The sequence below is a fragment of the Eriocheir sinensis genome, chromosome 54, assembly GCF_024679095.1.
Source record: "Eriocheir sinensis breed Jianghai 21 chromosome 54, ASM2467909v1, whole genome shotgun sequence".
Classification (NCBI taxonomy): domain Eukaryota; kingdom Metazoa; phylum Arthropoda; class Malacostraca; order Decapoda; family Varunidae; genus Eriocheir; species Eriocheir sinensis.
The window spans coordinates 7,605,398-7,622,539 of NC_066562.1; the positions used below are offsets into that span (position 1 = coordinate 7,605,398).

The following is a 17,142-nucleotide window of genomic DNA, read 5'->3' on the forward strand; positions in this document are numbered from 1 at the left end:
TATTGTTAAACGCTTTCGCCTTTCACATTAACCATTGCCAGAGTGCTTTGTAAGGTTCACGGTACAGAAGAAGGGTCAAACTATCACCAGGGTCATAAAACTACACCTGGAAATGCCCAAAACCCCTACGAAAGCCTTGCCAAATGTATGCTTTTAGGTTCACGGTACAGAAGAAGAGTCTAACTACCACCAGGGTCATAAAACTAACCTCGTATATGCCCAAAATGCCAATGGAAAGCCTTGCCAAATGTGTGCTTTAAGGTTCATGGTACAGAAGAAGGGTCTAACTACCACCAGGGTCATAAAACTACACCTGGAAAAGCCCAAAACTTCTACTAAAGCCTAGTCAAATTTGTGTTTATTATGTTCATGGTACAGAAGAAGGGTCTAACTACCACCAGGGTCATAAAACAAACCTCGTATATGCCCAAAATGCCAATGGAAAGCCTTGCCAAATATGATTATGAGGTTGGGTGCAGCAATGTTTATGAATATGACGAGCGGCCCACAAGACACACCTGAATAAACGCTTCATTAACACTGAACCACCGTTGCCTGATTGTCGTACTCAGAGCATAGTATTTACCTGTTTCTGACGCCTAACTATTGCCAAGAAACATCAGGAATTAACTATTTTGACGATAATTTTAAGTGAATCTCATTATTGGGGTCCACGAGACAGTTTTGGGTCGGAAGTCGGTAAATATAAGAGGCTGAGTAAGACAATCTGGGAACGTTGCGCTGAACTCACCTTGCCGTCATGAGCACCTGAGGAATGAATGATTAGCAACACCTGTACAAGCCCCTGTATGAGATTTACATAGAACTACATAGACATTCAGACCACACGGACACTATAACACAAACTAGGTGGAGGAGGAGGAGGAAGAGGAGGACGGAAAAGACGATGACAAGAAAAGTAAGAAATAGGAAAAACAGGAAGATAAAGATGTAACTGAAGAAAGAGAAAATAATAGGTTGATAGACAGGAAAATATAAGATAATGGAGATATATAAGATAACGAATAAGATAATGGAGAAATAAAAATAAGAAAAAAGGTAAAACTGAGAAAACAGAGAAAAATGAAAAGAAAACGAAAGAGAAATAGAAAAATGAAAATGGGGAAGGAAAGAAAAAATAAAACAAGAAACAAGAAAACAAGAAATAAAAAACAAAACAAAGGAAGGAGATATAAAAAGGGAAGAAATAAAAGATTAAAAAGTAAATAACAAGAAAAAAATGAGAGAAAGTGGGAAGGAGGGGAAGGAGGAGAGAGAGAGAGAGAGAGAGAGAGAGAGAGAGAGAGAGAGAGAGAGAGAGAGAGAGAGAGAGAGGAAAAGGGAAAGTGAAGGGGAGGAAAGGAGGGGAAGAAGAAGAAAATGGAAAGGGAAAGGGAGAGAAACAAGAAAGAAAAATAATGACCAGAAAAAAAGTAAATATTGAAGAAATAACGAAAGAAAGACAAACAGAGGAAGGAAGAGAAGAAAAAGAGAGAAAAGAACGGAAGGAGAAAGGGAGGAAAGGGAAGAAAAAGAAGAAAATAAAGAAAAACGAAAGAAGATGGGGAGAAAGAAGGAATAAAGGAAAGAAGAAAGGAAAAAAGCAGATAAGGAAGATAGAGAGAAATGAAGGACGGGAGAGAGAGAGAGAGAGAGAGAGAGAGAGAGAGAGAGAGAGAGAGAGAGAGAGAGAGAAAGGCAAAAGGAACTGGAGAGCAAATGGAGCAAGGTTGCCTCCACCTCCTCCACCTCCTCCACCATCACCACCACCTCCTCCATCACCATCATCAGGCTGCGGGTTCATCTTCACTACCACAATCACGACCATTATCACCACCACCACCATCACCACCATTTGGAAATATAACCGCAGTACTAGATATGGAATTTCTCTCTCTCTCTCTCTCTCTCTCTCTTCTTTATCTCCCAATCTTTATCCCATTCTTTATCTCCCCTTCTTTTATCTCCCCTTCTTTTATCTCCCCTTCTTTTATCTCCCCTTCTTTTATCTCCCCTTCTTTTATCTCCCCTTCTTTTATCTCCCCGTCTTTTATCTCCCCGTCTTTTATCTCCCCGTCTTTTATCTCCCCGTCTTTTATCTCCCCGTCTTTTATCTCCCCTTCTTTTATCTCCCCTTCTTTTATCTCCCCTTCTTTTATCTCCCCTTCTTTTATCTCCCCTTCTTTTATCTCCCCATCTTTTTCTCCCCTTTTTTCTCCTCTTCTTTTCTCCCTATCCCTATCTCCCCATCTCTATCTCCCCATTCTTCATCTTTCGGTATTTTTGGATTGGTGTTCATGACAGAGGATGATAGAGTATAGGTTGAGGAGGAGGAGGAGGAGGAGGAGGAGGAGGTGAAGGACGAATTTAAAGAGGAAGAGATCTGAAATGACAATGAGGAGGAGGAGGAGGAGGAGGAGGAGGAGGAGGAGGAATTTAGAGAGCATGAGATCTAAAATGACAAGGAGGACGAGGGTGAGAATGACGAAGATGACGAGGAGGAGGAGGAGGAGAAGGAAGAAGAAGAAGAAAAGAAAAACGACGAAGATGACAGAAGAGATACGGAATAAGAAGAGGAGGAGGAGGACGAGGAAGAGGAGAAGGAGGATAAAAAAAGACGAAGACAAAAGATAAAAATAATAAGAAAGAGGGAAAGGAGGAGGAGGAGGAGGAAGAAGAGAAAGAAGAGGAAGGAGAAAAAAAAACAGAAGAACGAAAAGGCGGGGTGTCATAAACTGGGGAGAAGGGGAGTTAGCGTGTTGGTAGGCTGGGGAGCTTAGGAAAATTGGGGTGATGGGGTGATTAGTTATTGGTATTCAGTGTTCCTTCCTTCTCCCCATCATTTATCTCCCCTTCTTTATCTCCCATCTTTTATCTCCCCTTCTCTGTTCGGGCTTTTGGGGTGATTGTAGATGGGGGAGCTTAAAATGTGAGGTGTTCGGGGTGATGGGGAGTACCGGGGAGCTAAGAGAGGGCTGTCCGGGAAACTGGGGTGATGAGGTGATGGTCAATGGGGTGATAGGAAAAATTGGGGTGCTCGGTAAGCTGGGGAGACCTTTATCCCCTGGGTGATGAGATGTTGGTGGTCAGTGGGGGAGATAAAAACTGGGGTGCCCTGTGCTGGGGACTGGGGTGATGAGGTGATGGTCAATGGGGTGATAGGAAAAATTGGGGTGCTCGGTAAGCTGGGGAGACGCTATTCCTCCCTGGGGTGATGAGGTGATGGTCAGTGGGGAGATAGGCAAAACTGGGGTGCTCGGTAAGCTGGGGAGACGCTATTCCTCCCTGGGGTGATGAGGTGATGGTCAGTGGGGAGATAGGAAAAACTGGGGTGCCCTGTAAGCTGGGGAGACGCTATTCCTCCCTGGGGTGATGAGGTGATGGTCAGTGGGGAGACAGGAAAAACTGGGGTGCTCGGTAAGCTGGGGAGACGCTAATCCTCCCTGGGGTGCTTGAAGACATATCGGTGCCAGGCCACAGCTCTCCCTTCTCCCCCGCCCCCCTTTCAAAGCCCCGCCGCGCACCCCAACGAGCGGGGAGAGTGTAGCGGCGGTCGGAGCAAGGTCACGAGGGGTTGGGGGCGGGGGGCGGGGCAAAGCGGGGCACGGGAACAGTATAAAGGCAGAGGGTCGGCGGGGAATGGTCACAGAGCTTCCACCTCCTCCACACCTCGGCCTCCTCCTCCTCCTCCTCTTCGGCCACCTCCACACACACTCCACCATGAAGCTCCTGCTCCACCTCCTCCTCCCCGCCGGTAAGCTGATGATGGTGATGATGGCACTACAACCCCCACCCTCCCCCCTTTTCTTGACTCCCTTCACCACTCACCGTCTTGTCACCCATCGCCACTAACCTTCCCATTCCTCCCTTTCTTCTCCCCGCCCTCAGCCCTCCTGGCCGCCGCCGTCGCCGACAAGGATTTCGGCAACGGTTTCGGCGCCAACGGTAACGGCCCCAGCACCAGCTACAACGCTCCGCCCGTCAACGGTAATGGCTTCGGTAATGGGAACGGTCCAAGCAACACCTACAGCGCACCATCCGCAAACGGCAACGGCTTTGGCAACGGCAACGGTCCCAGCACAAACTACGGAACCCCTAACGGTAACGGTTTTGGCAATGGTAACGGCAACGGCCCCAGCAGCACCTACGGGCTCCCCAACGGCAACAACGGGTACGGCCAGGACCCGCTGGCCGAGCTGGGCGAGAACATCCCCGGCGGCGGCGTGCCCGGCGAGGACTACCCGGTGCTGGCCGCCGTGCCCGACACCGGCTTCTCTTGCGACGACCAGGCGGTGCCCGGCTACTACGCTGACGCCGCCCCCGAGGCCGGCTGCCAGGTGTTCCACATCTGCCAGGAGCGGCCCGGCGGCCGCCGCCAGCAGGACTCCTTCCTCTGCCCCAACGGCACCGTCTTCAACCAGCAGTACCTCGTGTGCGACTGGTGGTTCAACTTCGACTGCGCCACCGCCGAGGGCCTCTACTCCGTCAACGAGCAGCTCTTCGCCGAGGCCGGCGGCTACGGCTACCAGGCGCCCGCCAACGGGAACGGCATCGCCTATGGCAACGGCAACGGTAACGGCAACGGGAACGGGAACGGGAACGGCAATGGCGCTCCCTCCACTTCCTACTCTGCCCCCAGCAACGGTAACGGTAGGAACGGCAACGGCAACGGAAGGAACGGCAATGGCGCTCCCTCCACCTCCTACTCTGCCCCCAGCAACGGTAACGGTAGGAACGGCAACGGCAACGGAAGGAACGGCAATGGCGCTCCCTCCACCTCCTACTCTGCCCCCAGCAACGGTAACGGCAACGGCGTGAACGGCAACGGCAACGGAAGGAACGGCAATGGCGCTCCCTCCACCTCCTACTCTGCCCCCAGCAACGGTAACGGCAACGGTAGGAACGGCAACGGTAACGGAAGGAACGGCAATGGCGCTCCCTCCACTTCCTACTCTGCCCCCAGTAACGGCAACGGCAACGGCGTGAACGGCAACGGCTACAGCAATGGCAACGGCAGGAACGGCAATGGCGCCCCCTCCACCTCCTATGGCACCCCCACCAACGGGAACGGCAACGGGAACGGCGCCCCCTCCACCTCCTACGGCACCCCCACCAACGGGAACGGCAATGGGAACGGCGCCCCCTCCACCTCCTACGGTACCCCCACCAACGGGAACGGCAATGGGAACGGTGCCCCCTCCACCTCCTACGGCACCCCCACCAACGGGAACGGCTTGAATGGGAACGGCGCCCCCTCCACCTCCTACGGCACTCCCACCAACGGCAACGGGAACGGGAATGGGAACGGCTACGGCGCTCCCTCCAACTCTTACGGCACCCCAGTCTGAGCTGCCCCCAACCCATGACCGACGCAACCCCAGCCACCACCAGGACCCCCCAGCCAACCCCTAAACCCTACGTCAACCCCCACCAACCCCCGTTTGCCCCACCAGCCCCCCGTCAACCCCACCAACCCCCCGTCAACCCCCACCAACCCCTCGTCAACCCCCACCAACCCCCTGTCAACCCCCACCAACCCCTCGTCAACACCCACCAACCCCCCGTCAACCCCACCACCCTGAGACCCTTTACAACCCCCAAACCCCACTCAATGCAAATATCCCTCACCCCCCAATCTTAGAACCCCCTTTCCCCTCTCCAAAGACTTTCCACCCAGCCCCCTTACACCTTCCCCTTCGTTCCCGGCCCCCCGTTCCCCTTCACCCCTCCCCGCCGCCCCCCACATGTCTCCCCAACCCCGATCTCGACTTCTTTTCCTTCTCAGCCAAATTTTTATTCTACTTTTCTTCGTATTTATTTTCTTTGTAGACATTGTTTTGAGTCTTACTTTTCTTTACTTTACTTGTTTTTTTCTTACTTTGATTCTTCGTATTTTGGTGCTTCTGACAGTGGTATTTATTTTCTCTATAGGCTCTGTTTTACTTTTTTCACTAGGCCTAAAATTTTATACTCATCTACTATTTATTTTCTTGAAAGGCATTTTGATTATTCTTCTCCTTAAGGGCCTCGTCTTTTTATCCTGACTCCTTAAAGGCCTCATTTTTTATCCTGACATATATTTTTTATTTCCATTATAGGCTTTGCTCTGATTCCTCATAGGCCTAAATTTTTGTGTGCTTCTTGGTATTTATTTTCTCTAAAGTGACAGAGAATTACAGGTATTTCTTGCATTAAAAAAAGTCCACTAACTTGAATTTTACTCCTGTTATAATTCCACGTTAGCCAAAACCCGTGTTAATAGGAATTTATAACCACACGAAAAGCTAAAGATATGCAAAGTTATATCTCTCCCTGGCCGCCACGAAGAAAAAAAAAATACATGGAATTTTTTTTATAGAGATGATATACACAGGGAGAGAATCATAACCCGTTCACGCCTCCCTCCACCCCCCCAAAAGAAGCAAAAGTAGAATACAAAACATGAAAATTTAGGCCTATAAGGAACCAAAACAAAGCCTATAAAAAATAAATGCGAAGATAATTATAATAAGGACAGGAAATTATCATCCGCCTCCTCCCCCCACCCCCCAAAAAAAGCAGGGTCTTATATCCACTCACAAGAACAGAGGTGCTAAACATGCAAAGACGAAATCACAACCCATTCCCCCAAAAAGGAAATTATAGGCAACTTAAAACATTGAGAAGAATTATACGCACCCCTAAAAACATAATTAACCAGGTATTAATGAGCCTTACGTAGCTTATTAAATCTATAACCTATATATTTGTCGAACATTTCACTTTTTTTTTTTTTGACAAAGAAGGAGACAGTTCAAGGGCGTGAAAAAAAGAAGACAATAATGAATAAAAAAAACGCTAGAAAACAATAATGAAAAAAAGCCCGCCACTTATAAATACAACCCACTTATAATAGGAATTACTCCCCCCCCCCCCTCACAAATTTAGGAAGTTCAAGTTACCCCCAAAAAACACTTGTGAATTTCTGAAGACAAGAACTTATAACCCGCTCCCTTCCCTTCCCCCCCTATAATAAAATTTGAGAGTATGGCCAGAATCACACCCCCACCCACATTAATGAACTCGTAAATATTATATCACTCTTAAAATTATCTAATCTCATAAAATTATAAGGCCACACACTCCCATAATACACTAAAAAAGACAGAATTTCACCCTCGGAGCATCATCATAAAATATTCAGTAGTAAATTATTTGACTAAGAAATTATGACCCGTCGCCCCCCCCCCTCCCCTCCCCCCCCCCCCAAGTAAAACGAAGTAGGAATTTCTTGCCATAAAAAAAGTAAAGTGATTTTTATAAACAAGAACTTATTACCCCCTTAAAAAAAAACAGGAAATTGTCGCCTTTTTCCTCACCTCCTCCAATCTTTATCAAGCCTTCCCAAACACTACCCCAGCTTCCCCAACCTTTCCAAGCCTCCCCAATCCCCCCAAAGACTTCCCAACCCCTTCCCCAGCTTTTCCAATCCCTTCCCAGCTTCCCCAATCCCTTCCCAGCTTCCCCAACCCCTTCCCAGCTTCCCCAACCCCTCCTAATCTTCTCCAACCCCTTCCCAGCTTCCCCAAACCCTTCCCCAGCTTTGCCAACCCTTCCCCAGCCTCCCAACTTCTTCTCCAACCTCTCCAACCCCTCCCCAGCCTCCCCACCTTTTCCTCTTACCTCCCCATCCCTACCTCCTCCCCCTCCCCCACCTGGACAGAACAACATATCACCTAAGGCAGTAATCTCAACTCGCTTATAAATTAGTCCCATCGCACCTGTTTTCACCTGGATCAAGACTGATTAGTATATATATTTTTTCTGCTTTTACGCTATTTCTTTCCTCGCTTTGCTTCAATTTGTCTTATGTTACGTCCCTTTGTGTTAGTGTATTTTATTTTTTGTTATTATTATTATTATTATTATTATTATTATTATTATTATTATTATTATTATTATTATTATTATTATTACTGGTTGTCTTTTTGTTCAGTGTTCTTTATCGTTTTTTTTTCTTCGTTTTAATCTGTTTAGTCATCAATGTAACTTTTTTTTCTGTTAATTTTTATTCTTATTTTCGTTTGTCTTGTTCATAGGGAGAAATATGCACGTGTTAAGCCATTCAGATTTTTTATCATGTATTTCAAATCTATTTTTTTATATTTTTTTTTATTATTATTATTATCGATTGTCTTTTTGTTCAATGTGTTCTTTATCGTAGTTATTTTTATTTCCTATTTTAATCTGTTTAGTCGCCAATATAGCGTTTTCTTTGTTTTCACTCTTCGTTGTCTTGTTCATGGGGAGAAAAGTGCAAGTGTTAAAACAATTAGCTCTTTTTTTCATGTTTTCCGAATCAATTTTTCTCATTTATATTTTTTGTTTATTTTCCTGTGTGCACGACTTGTCTAAGCAACTTCTTTTCTTCTTCGTAACTTTTATTCTTCCAGTCTCTCCACTAGCTTACTTTCCTTTTCCTCCTCCTCCTCGTCTACGTCCTCCTCCTCCTCCTCCTCCTCGTCGCCTTCCCTTCCCCACCCACCCACCCCGTGTTACCTTCCCAAGTACAGGTATTCAAGAAGACATTTGCGAACATTACGAAATAAATTATTCTACGATATCGTGTTTTCTTGATGATTCTGATGATGAAGGAAAATGTGATGATCAAGGAGGAGGAGGAGAAGGAAGAGGAGAAAAGAAGATTGTGATGGGAAACAGGATGAAGATAAAGGTGAGAGAGAGAGAGAGAGAGAGAGAGAGAGAGAGAGAGAGAGAGAGAGAGAGAGAGAGAGAGAGAGAGAGAGAGAGAGAGAGAGAGAGAGAGAGAGAGAGATCAAGGCGGAGGAGGAGAAGGAAGAGGAGAAAAGAAGATTGTGATGGGAAACAGGATGAAGATAAAGGTGAGAGAGAGAGAGAGAGAAGAGGAGGAGGAGGAGGAAAAATTATGATTGTGATAGAGAAGAGGAGAAAGATAAGGGTGAGAGGGAGAAGGAAGAGGAAGAAGAGGAGAAGGTTGCGGAGGAAGAAGAAGAGGAGGAGGAGGAGGAGGAGGAGGAGGAGGATTAAGACGTAACGTAGACTTCTATAATAACCCAACAATAAAACAACAACAACGAAATAATAAACACAAACAAATAAGTAAATAAAGTGGGGGAAAGAAAAATGCTGTTGAAGAGAATATGAGAAAGAGAAAGAAAAGGAGAATAGGAAGTCTTAAGTGAGAAATAAGGAGGTGGAAGAAAAGATAATGTTGAAAAGAGGGTAAGATATTAAGTTACCTGGATAAATTGATTGGGTGGTTCAAGTTCATGAATTAAACAAGAAATCGACGCGTCTGAGACAGATCCTGATAGACACAAGAAGACAGATGGGATAACAGCTGAGAAATCCCACGCCTCTCTCTCTCTCTCTCTCTCTCTCTCTCTCTCTCTCTCTCTCTCTCTCTCTCTCTCTCTCTCTCTCTCTCTCTCTCTCTCTCTCTCTCTCTCTTTTTTCTCTTCTCTCCTCTCCTCCCTCTCCTCTCTTCTCCTCTCTCTCTCTCTCTCTCTCTCTCCTTCTTCTTCCCCTCTCTCTCTCTCTCTGATAAGTCTAATCCAGGTGCGCAATCAAATTAATTTTAACAGGTAGCTAAAAAAAAAAAGGAAAAGAAGAAAAAGGAGATGAAATACAAACTGTGGAAGTGAATAAAGGTGAGTACATCCTCTCCGCCAGGTAGATATGACACAGGTAACTAGGAAGGTCTTCAACGTGTTCACCTGAGTAGGCAGCACAGGGCTAGAACCGTCTGAGGCGATGCATTGGGCAGGTGTGTCACGGAGGAGCATTCATGAACGGAAACTCTGAACCAGTGAATCAGTTAAGCGAAATAATTAGTGTGTTAGGAGACGGATGGATCATATTTTTAAGCAGTGAAGCAGCAAAGGCCTGTTTAATCTCTCTTATCTTACTTTTGTTTCTCTTTTTCTGAATAAACACGCATTTGAAGCTGTACAATACCTGTTTTATCTTATCTTTTCTGTTTTTCTCTTTCTGAATAAACACGCATTTGAAGCCCCACAAGACCTATTTTCTCTCTTTTCTTTCTCTTTCTCTTTTTCTGAATAACACTCATTTGAACCCGTACAAACACTTTACTAGCCATTATCTGTCTATGCTATAAACAAATGCAACTTACTGAGAGCGACACGTATGAAGAACCCAAGCAACCGAGACTCGTTTAAAGAGACACGAATGAAACAGCTTTTGAACCAGTGCAGAATCACCCACGAGCTATATATAGACTTAGATTAAGGCAGTGTAGCTATTCAGAGACGACCGAACCAGATCCTCCAAGCCAAGCAACAAAGCCTCGTTAAAACCGATCCGAATGCGTTAAAAGAGATCCGAAGGCAAGATCCTTTGAGACCATGAACAAACCTCGTGTTCGGGCTGAGGGGGGGCTGAGGGGGGACGGGCGAAGGGGAGATTAAGGCTTCATTTAGATCGGCACAGGTGTGGGGGTCAGTGGGTCACCTGGGCCCATTCACGGCGGGTCACGCGGCGCCCACTGCCTCACCTGCCCGCCCGCACACCTGGCCGGGTCAAGGCTGCTGCGTCAGGTGTGAAGTCCCGGGGCGCTATGGGTGAAAATTCGGTTCCGTAAATGTAAAAAAAAAATAAAAATGGAAGGAGGTATGGACATTATTTTCCTCAATTTTCTGTATTTACTTTTTTATTAGTTTTATTTTCCTCAATTTTCTGTATTTATTTTTTTATTAGAGAATTTTTGGTGTTCATCCTTTCTTTTGCCTCCTCTCTCTCTACTCTTCTTTTTCCTCTCTTCCTCTCCTCACATTCTCTCCATCTTCCTTTTCTTCGTTCCTTGTATTCTGTCCTCCCTCCTCTTTTCCTTCTCTCTTTTCCTTTTCTTTCCTGTCCTCCTCCCTCCGTTCTTTTCTTTTCTTCTATTCTATCCCTCTTTATCCCTTTATCTCTTCCTCCCCTCTTTTCTTTCCATCTTTTTCTTTTTCCCTTTTCTTCTTCCTCCGTTCTTTTCCTTTTTTTCCCTTTCTTTCCTTGTTCTCCTTACCCCATTCTTTTCTTTCTTCTCGTATTATCTCCCTCTTTATCCCCTTTATCTCTTCCTCCTCTCTTTTCTTTCCCTCTTTTCCCTTTCTTTCCGTGTTCTCATTCATCCTTTTTTTTATCTTTGTACTCATTTTATCAATTTTATCTCTTCCAACCCTCTTTTCTTTCCTTCTGTTCTTTCCTCTTTCTTTCCTCTGTTCTTCCCTCTGTTCTTTCTCTCCCTTTTCCCTTTCCCCCGTTTTTTCCTTTGTCCCCACTGGTAAGCTGATCCCTCGTGTCCCCATGGCTGTTTTTACCCTGTGTGTTTTGTCCCCTCAAGACCTACTGTGACTTGCTATCTTTTATCTTATCTTTACGGTCTTATCTTTGGATGTCAACCTTTTGAAGTGAGGCGAGAGGTCTGCGTCGGTATCCTCGGTCACTTCCGTATCTCATATTAATCATTTCTTATTAAAATCGAGGAGATTATATTTTATAGTCGGGTCTTCATGAGTAGTACAGAAGAACCGTCAGACTATACCACCAGGCTCATAAAACTACCCAATGGAAATCCCTACAACTCCTATGAAAGCCTTGTTCAATGTGTCAAATTACCACCAGGCTCATAAAACTAACCTTGGAAATACTAACACCACTCGTACGAAAGCCTTGTCAAATGTGTGTTCTTGGGCGGCGATACGGTCAAGAATATACCCTTTAAGTTCACAATAGGCACAGAAGCTTCGTCAGACTACCACCAGGGTCATAAAACTACCCTTGAAGAATATACCCTTTAAGTTCACAATAGGCACAGAAGCTTCGTCAGACTACCACCAGGGTCATAAAACTACCCTTGGAAATACGAACACCTCTCCTACGAAAGCCTTGTTAAATGTGTGTTCTTGGGCTCCTAAATGCTTAAGAATACATACCTTAAATTCATGGAAATACAGAAGCATCGTCAGACTACCACCAGGGTCATAAAACTACCCAATGGAAATCCCTACAACTCCTAAGAAAGCCTTGTTAAATGTGTGTTCTTGGGCGACTAAATGCTTAAGAATACATACCTTAAATTTATGGCTGGGTGGCACTGTAATGGCACCGACTCTTTGGCACCCACACCGTTCCCTTCCACCTGTATCAGAGCCGTTTAGTACACCAGTTAGGCAAGACAGGTGGGCGTGTTACCTTGGTGGCGGTGTGAATTTACTCCCGTCCAATCAACTCCCTTGTTCCCCCTCGTTCAACACCTTTCAGTAAATCAATCGTCCCGGACAGGTGCGAGTGTTAGCCTGTAGTTACCCGCCGACACACCTGCCGCTAATTAAAGGCGAGGTGACAGGTGTACACGCGCGGCGCCCACCTGGAGGCCGCACCTGTAGTACCGGCCGCTCAGGTGACAGGAAGGAAGAATAAACGTGTCTAGCTCATGTTATTTATTGTACAAAGCAAAGCGGCGGCGGCGGTCTGATAAATACTGGTGCGCGGCGGCGGCGACGATATGCCAGGCGGGGAGCGAGGGGGGGGGGGGGGGGGGGGTGGGGGACGTGAAGCTAAAGCTCGGGGGTGCAGGGGGCGTGGGGGGCCTCAGAAGGGGGCGCTGTAGGCGGTGGAGGGGGCGCCGTTGCCGTTTGGTCTCCCGTTGCCGTTGGCGCCATATCCGTTGCCATTTCTGCCGTTACCGTTCCTACCATTGCCGTTTCCGTTGCCATTTCCGTTACCATAGCCGTTCCTTCCGTTGCCGTTCCCGTTGCCATTGCCGTTGCCGTTACCGTTGCCGTTGCCATAGGCGATGCCGTTCCCGTTGGCGGGCGCCTGGTAGCCGTAGCCGCCGGCCTCGGCGAAGAGCTGCTCGTTGACGGAGTAGAGGCCCTCGGCGGTGGCGCAGTCGAAGTTGAACCACCAGTCGCACACGAGGTACTGCTGGTTGAAGACGGTGCCGTTGGGGCAGAGGAAGGAGTCCTGCTGGCGGCGGCCGCCGGGCCGCTCCTGGCAGATGTGGAACACCTGGCAGCCGGCCTCGGGGGCGGCGTCAGCGTAGTAGCCGGGCACCGCCTGGTCGTCGCAAGAGAAGCCGGTGTCGGGCACGGCGGCCAGCACCGGGTAGTCCTCGCCGGGCACGCCGCCGCCGGGGATGTTCTCGCCCAGCTCGGCCAGCGGGTCCTGGCCGTACCCGTTGTTGCCGTTGGGGAGCCCGTAGGTGCTGCTGGGGCCGTTGCCGTTGGGGGTTCCGTAGCTGGTGCTGGGGCCGTTGCCGTTACCGAAACCGTTGCCGTTGCCAAAGCCGTTGCCATTGCCGTTGCTATAGCCGTTTCCGTTAACAGGTGGCGCGCTGTACCTATTGCTGGGGCCGTTACCGTTGCCAAATCCACCGTCAGCGGCGGCGGCGGCCAAGAGGGCTGCGGGGGCAAAGAACGAAGGGTTAGCGGAGTGTGGGGCGGCGGTGGAGGAGGAGAAGGTTGTCAGGGGTGGCGGTGGAGGAGGAGGGGGGTGTCAGGGATATCGGTGGTGGAGGGGCATCACCACCACCAGCAGTAGCTTACCGGCGGGGAGGAGGAGGTGGAGCAGGGGCCTCATGGTGGAGTGTGTGGCGGTGGCTGTGGAGGCGGTGGAGGCTGAGGCGGCTGTGTTGTGGCTTCTCGCCGCCGACACTCGCCTTTATACCGCCGCCGCCGCCTCCCCGTGACCCTGGCCGCCCGTCGCCGCCCCCGCACCGCCGCCTCAAGATTCACGCAGGTCAGGTCACTTTTACCGGTGGCGCGCCGAGGCAGCCCCGGGGGAACGTTGCCCGCACGCCGCCCACTTTTGCATCATCACACGGGGGCGGAGACGGGGGGGAAGGGGAGAGGGAAACGGAGAAGGGAACGGGGAAGCAAAAGACGAGGGAAAGGGATGGGAGGGGAAGAGAGGTGAGGGGAGGGAGGGGGAAGGGAGGAAAGCATGCATCAGCTGACCCACACCTTGCTCAACACGGCGCAAACACTACTAGAGCAAGACTGGAAGGGGAAGGGGAAGGGGAAAGGGAGGGAAGGGAAGGGTAGGGAAGGGAGGGGGAGCGGAGAATCAGCGGGTTTAGTATAGCGAGATAGGAGTCCCATCAGCGCTAACGTTCCTGTGTACTGAAGAAGGGAGGGAGGAAGGGAGGGAGGGAGGGAGGGAAGGAGGTCATTTTGTTACTAGAGTCGTGCACCTTCATATGTTCTCGCTCCACTTTCCATTCCCTTTCCTTTATTGCTCCCCTCTTCCACATTTGTATAACACGGTTCCTTTCCCTTCCCTTCCCTTCCTCCTTCCTATCGTTCTCTATTCATTCCTCTTCTTCATATTTCTCCATTTTCCACTCCCCTTCCTTTATTGCTTTCCTCTTCCACATTTGTATAACACGGTTCCTTTCCCTTCCCTTCCCTTCCTCCTTCCTATCGTTCTCTATTCATTCCTCTTCTTCATATTTCTCCATTTTCCACTCCCTTTCCTTTATTGCTCCCCTCTTCCACATTTGTATAACACGGTTCCTTTCCCTTCCCTTCCCTTCCTCCTTCCTATCGTTCTCTAGTCATTCCTCTTCTTCATATTTCTCCATTTTCCACTCCCTTTCCTTTATTGCTCCCCTCTTCCACATTTGTATAACACGGTTCCTTTCCCTTCCCTTCCCTTCCTCCTTCCTATCGTTCTCTATTCATTCCTCTTCTTCATATTTCTCCATTTTCCACTCCCTTTCCTTTATTGCTTTCCTCTTCCACATTCGCATAACACGGTTCCTTTCCCTTCCCTTCCATTCCTCTTCCCTTTCGTCTTCAAGTTATCCCTCTCTCCTCCGTTATCAAATTATTTCTCTTCATATTTCTTCATTTTCCATTCCCTTTCCTTTATTGCTTTCCTCTTCCACATTCGCATAACACTCTCTCCTTTCCCTTCCCTTCCATTCCTCTTCCCTTTCGTCCTCAAGTTATCCCTCTCTCCTCCGTTATCAAATTATTTCTCTTCATATTTCTTCATTTTCCATTCCCTTTCCTTTATTGCTTTCCTCTTCCACATTCGCATAACTCTCTCTCCTTTTTTTCCCTTCCATTCCTCTTCCCTTTCGTCCTCAAGTTATCCCTCTCTCCTCCGTTATCAAATTATTTCTCTTCATATTTCTTCATTTTCCATTCCCTTTCCTTTATTGCTTTCCTCTTCCACATTTGTATCTCTCTCCTTTTTTTCCCTTCCATTCCTCTTCCCTTTCGTCCTCAAGTTATCCCTCTCTCCTCCGTTATCAAATTATTTCTCTTCATATTTCTTCATTTTCCATTCCCTTTCCTTTATTGCTTTCCTCTTCCACATTCGCATAACACGGTTCCTTTCCCTTCCCTTCCATTCCTCTTCCCTTTCGTCCTCAAGTTATCCCTCTCTCCTCCGTTATCAAATTATTTCTCTTCATATTTCTTCATTTTCCATTCCCTTTCCTTTATTGCTTTCCTCTTCCACATTTGTATAACGCTCTCTCCTTTTTTTCCCTTCCCTTCCTCTTCCTTTCGTTCTATAATTATTTCTCTCTTCTCCTTTATCAGATTACTCCTTATTTCTTCATATTCTCCTGTCTGTTTTCTCCCTCCTTCCTTCCATCCCCTTCGCCTCCCTATACCTTTCCATTCCCTTCTATTCCAATGTTTTCAAGTCATTCCATTTCCCTCCATTTCTTCCTATCTGTTATCTCCTTCCTTTCATCCTTCCCTTCTTCTTGCAATTCTCTATTCCCTTCCATTTCTCTCCTCTTCCACATTTGTATAACACTTTCCTTTCCATTCCTTTCTATTCATCTATTTTCAAGTCATTCCATTTCCCTCTATTTCTTCCCATCTCTTACCTCCTTCCTTTCATCCTTCTCTCCTTCTTGCAACGTTCCCTTCCCTTCCCTTCCTCTCCTCTTCCATATTCGTATAACGCTTTTTCCCTTCCCTTCCCTTTCATCCCCTGGCTGTAAAAAAAAAAATCTCCCTTGCTGTAAAAAAAAATCTCCCTTGCTGTAAAAAAAGTCTCCCTTGCTGTAAAAAAAAGTCTCCCTTGCTGTGAAAAAAGTCTCCCTTGCTGTAAAAAAAAGTCTCCCTTGCTGTGAAAAAAGTCTCCCTTGCTGTGAAAAAAGTCTCCCTTGCTGTGGAAAAGTCTCCCTTGCTGTAAAAAAGTCTCCCTTGCTGTAAAAAAGTCTCCCTTGCTGTAAAAAAGTCTCCCTTGCTGTGAAAAAAGTCTCCCTTGCTGTAAAAAAAGTCTCCCTTGCTGTAAAAAAAGTCTCCCTTGCTGTGAAAAAAGTCTCCCTTGCTGTGAAAAAAGTCTCCCTGTAAAAAAGTCTCCCTTGCTGTAAAAAAAGTCTCCCTTGCTGTAAAAAAGTCTCCCTTGCTGTAAAAAAGTCTCCCTTGCTGTAAAAAAAGTCTCCCTTGCTGTAAAAAAGTCTCCCTTGCTGTAAAAAAGTCTCCCTTGCTGTAAAAAAAAGTCTCCCTGTAAAAAAGTCTCCCTTGCTGTAAAAAAAAGTCTCCCTGTAAAAAAGTCTCCCTTGCTGTAAAAAAAGTCTCCCTGTAAAAAAGTCTCCCTTGCTGTGAAAAAAGTCTCCCTGTAAAAAAGTCTCCCTTGCTGTAAAAAAAGTCTCCCTGTAAAAAAGTCTCCCTTGCTGTAAAAAAGTCTCCCTGTAAAAAAGTCTCCCTTGCTGTAAAAAAGTCTCCCTGTAAAAAAGTCTCCCTTGCTGTAAAAAAGTCTCCCTTGCTGTAAAAAAGTCTCCCTTGCTGTAAAAAAAGTCTCCCTTGCTTCTCCTCCTGCCGTCTCTACAATTGGGCGTCCATAGTCAATAAATAAACGCCGTATCATTAAATGTCTATTCTTCTGGCAATACATTCATCTCATAACTCGATGCATGTAATGTGAAGCGCCCTTGTAGACGAGTATCAGTTTTTGGTGTTGTTGTTGCTCCCGAGGCGAATGTTGTAAGAGTTTGCCGTGATGAGACAGAACAGCCGTTTCTCTTTTGGCATCTTATTCTGCTTGCGTTTGTCGGAGCAGCATTTAGCGGGTATTTTTGTTGCCTTTTTGCTTTGTGCCCTTGAGCTGTCTCCTTTGCTGTGAAAAAAAAGATAATGCCGATCG

At 47.2% G+C, this 17,142-nt stretch overlaps 3 protein-coding genes across 10 annotated transcripts in view; 1 reads left to right on the forward strand and 2 right to left on the reverse strand.

Annotated features, from left to right (window-relative positions):
• Positions 1-17,142, reverse strand: part of LOC126983689 (alpha-(1,3)-fucosyltransferase C-like) — a 72,602-nt gene that overhangs the window by 22,033 nt on the left and 33,427 nt on the right. Inside the window, exon 1 of one of the 8 annotated variants that reach the window (XM_050836719.1) lies at positions 9,655-9,776. The exons of the other annotated variants lie outside the window; for them this stretch is intronic. Within the exon in view, the coding sequence (XP_050692676.1) occupies positions 9,655-9,681 (27 nt within the window). The 5' untranslated portion in view covers positions 9,682-9,776. Of the gene's footprint in view, positions 1-9,654; positions 9,777-17,142 lie in introns of those variants that run through there. 8 annotated transcript variants of the gene reach the window in all.
• Positions 3,343-7,238, forward strand: LOC126983688 (pro-resilin-like). The gene is made up of 2 exons (XM_050836717.1): positions 3,343-3,754; positions 3,889-7,238. Exons 1-2 carry the CDS (start codon positions 3,640-3,642, stop codon positions 5,346-5,348), a joined length of 1,575 nt encoding a protein of 524 aa, XP_050692674.1. The 5' UTR covers positions 3,343-3,639; the 3' UTR covers positions 5,349-7,238.
• LOC126983691 (pro-resilin-like) lies at positions 12,455-13,953 on the reverse strand. Its single transcript, XM_050836723.1, has 2 exons — positions 13,575-13,953; positions 12,455-13,430 (listed from the first exon to the last, which is right to left on the reverse strand). The coding sequence occupies exons 1-2, from the start codon at positions 13,606-13,608 to the stop codon at positions 12,619-12,621; spliced, it is 846 nt and encodes a 281-aa protein (XP_050692680.1). The 5' UTR covers positions 13,609-13,953; the 3' UTR covers positions 12,455-12,618.

What these genes read in the sequence shown, in the direction of transcription:
- LOC126983688 (XM_050836717.1), top strand. Translation starts at nt 3,640, where the DNA reads ATGGTCACAGAGCTTCCACCTCCTCCACACCTCGGCCTCCTCCTCCTC. An exon ending in CCACCTCCTCCTCCCCGCCG is followed by an intron (nt 3,755 to 3,888) that starts GTAAGCTGATGA and finishes CCCCGCCCTCAG; the next exon opens with CCCTCCTGGCCGCCGCCGTC.
- LOC126983691 (XM_050836723.1), bottom strand. Translation starts at nt 13,608, where the DNA reads ATGAGGCCCCTGCTCCACCTCCTCCTCCCCGCCG. An exon ending in CCACCTCCTCCTCCCCGCCG is followed by an intron (nt 13,431 to 13,574) that starts GTAAGCTACTGC and finishes TTGCCCCCGCAG; the next exon opens with CCCTCTTGGCCGCCGCCGCC.